This window comes from Calidris pugnax, unplaced genomic scaffold, assembly GCF_001431845.1.
Source record: "Calidris pugnax isolate Ruff unplaced genomic scaffold, ASM143184v1 scaffold999, whole genome shotgun sequence".
Classification (NCBI taxonomy): domain Eukaryota; kingdom Metazoa; phylum Chordata; class Aves; order Charadriiformes; family Scolopacidae; genus Calidris; species Calidris pugnax.
This window is the reverse complement of record NW_015091621.1, coordinates 18,027-19,030: the sequence shown is the minus strand read 5'-3', so window position 1 is coordinate 19,030 and position 1,004 is coordinate 18,027. Positions and strand designations below refer to the sequence as shown.

The 1,004-nt window shown below is 60.1% G+C and overlaps 1 protein-coding gene across 1 annotated transcript in view; it reads left to right on the top strand.

Moving 5' to 3' along the window:
* Positions 1 to 665, top strand: part of LOC106899894 (proline-rich proteoglycan 2-like) — a 2,867-nt gene extending 2,202 nt beyond the window's left edge. Inside the window, exon 3 of the mRNA XM_014961833.1 lies at positions 560 to 665. Coding sequence (XP_014817319.1) covers positions 560 to 665 — 106 coding nt within the window. The remainder of the gene's footprint in view (positions 1 to 559) is intronic.
* Positions 666 to 1,004: the final 339 nt, after the last annotated feature.

Here is a 1,004-nt window from a genome sequence, read left to right as displayed (position 1 = left end):
CTGGAGGGGTGGGGGGATGAGGAGGTTCAGGACGTGGGGAGAAGGAACCTGTGGGTCTGAGATGCTTGGGGAGGTAGAACTTGTGGGTCTGAGATCTTTGGGGCCAAGGAGCTTCAGGGGGACGTGGGGACATGGAATCTATGGGTCTGAGATCCCTTGGGGTCATGGAGCCCATGGGTCCGAGATCTTTGGGGCCAAGGAGCTTCAGGGGGACGTGGGGACATGGAGCCCATGGGTCTGAGATCTTTGGGGCCAAGGAGCTTCAGGGGGACGTGGGGACATGGAGCCCATGGGTCAGAGACCCCTTGGGGCCATGGAACCTGTGGGTCTGAGATCTTTGGGGCCAAGGAACCCATGGGTCAGGGGGACGTGGGGACAAGGAGCCCATGGGTCCAAGATCCTTGGGGATGTAGAATTTGTGGGTCAGAGGGACATGGAGCCCATGGGTCTGAGATCTTTGGGGCCAAGGAGCTTCAGAGGGACGTGGGGACATGGAGCCCATGGGTCTGAGATCCCTTGGGGCCATGGAACTTGTGGGTCTGAGATCTTTGGGGCCAAGGAGCTTCAGGAGGATGGGGGGACATGGAATCTATGGGTCTGAGATCTTTGGGGCCAAGGAACCCATGGGTCAGGGGGACGTGGGGACAAGGAGCCCGTGGGTCTGAGATCCCTTGGGGATGTAGAACTTGTGGGTCAAGGGGACGTGGAGCCCATGGGTCTGAGATCTTTGGGGCCAAGGAGCTTCAGGGGGACGTGGGGACATGGAGCTGTGGGGAGAAGGAGCCCGTGGGTCTGAGATCTTTGGGGCCAAGGAATCCATGGGTCAGGGGGACATGGAGCCCATGGGTCTGAGATCTTTGGGGCCAAGGAGCTTCAGGGGGACATGGGGACAAGGAGCCCATGGGTCAGAGATCCCTTGGGGACGTGGAACCTGTGGGTCTGAGATCTTTGGGGCCAAGGAATCCATGGGTCAGGGGGACATGGAGCCCATGGGTCTGAGATCC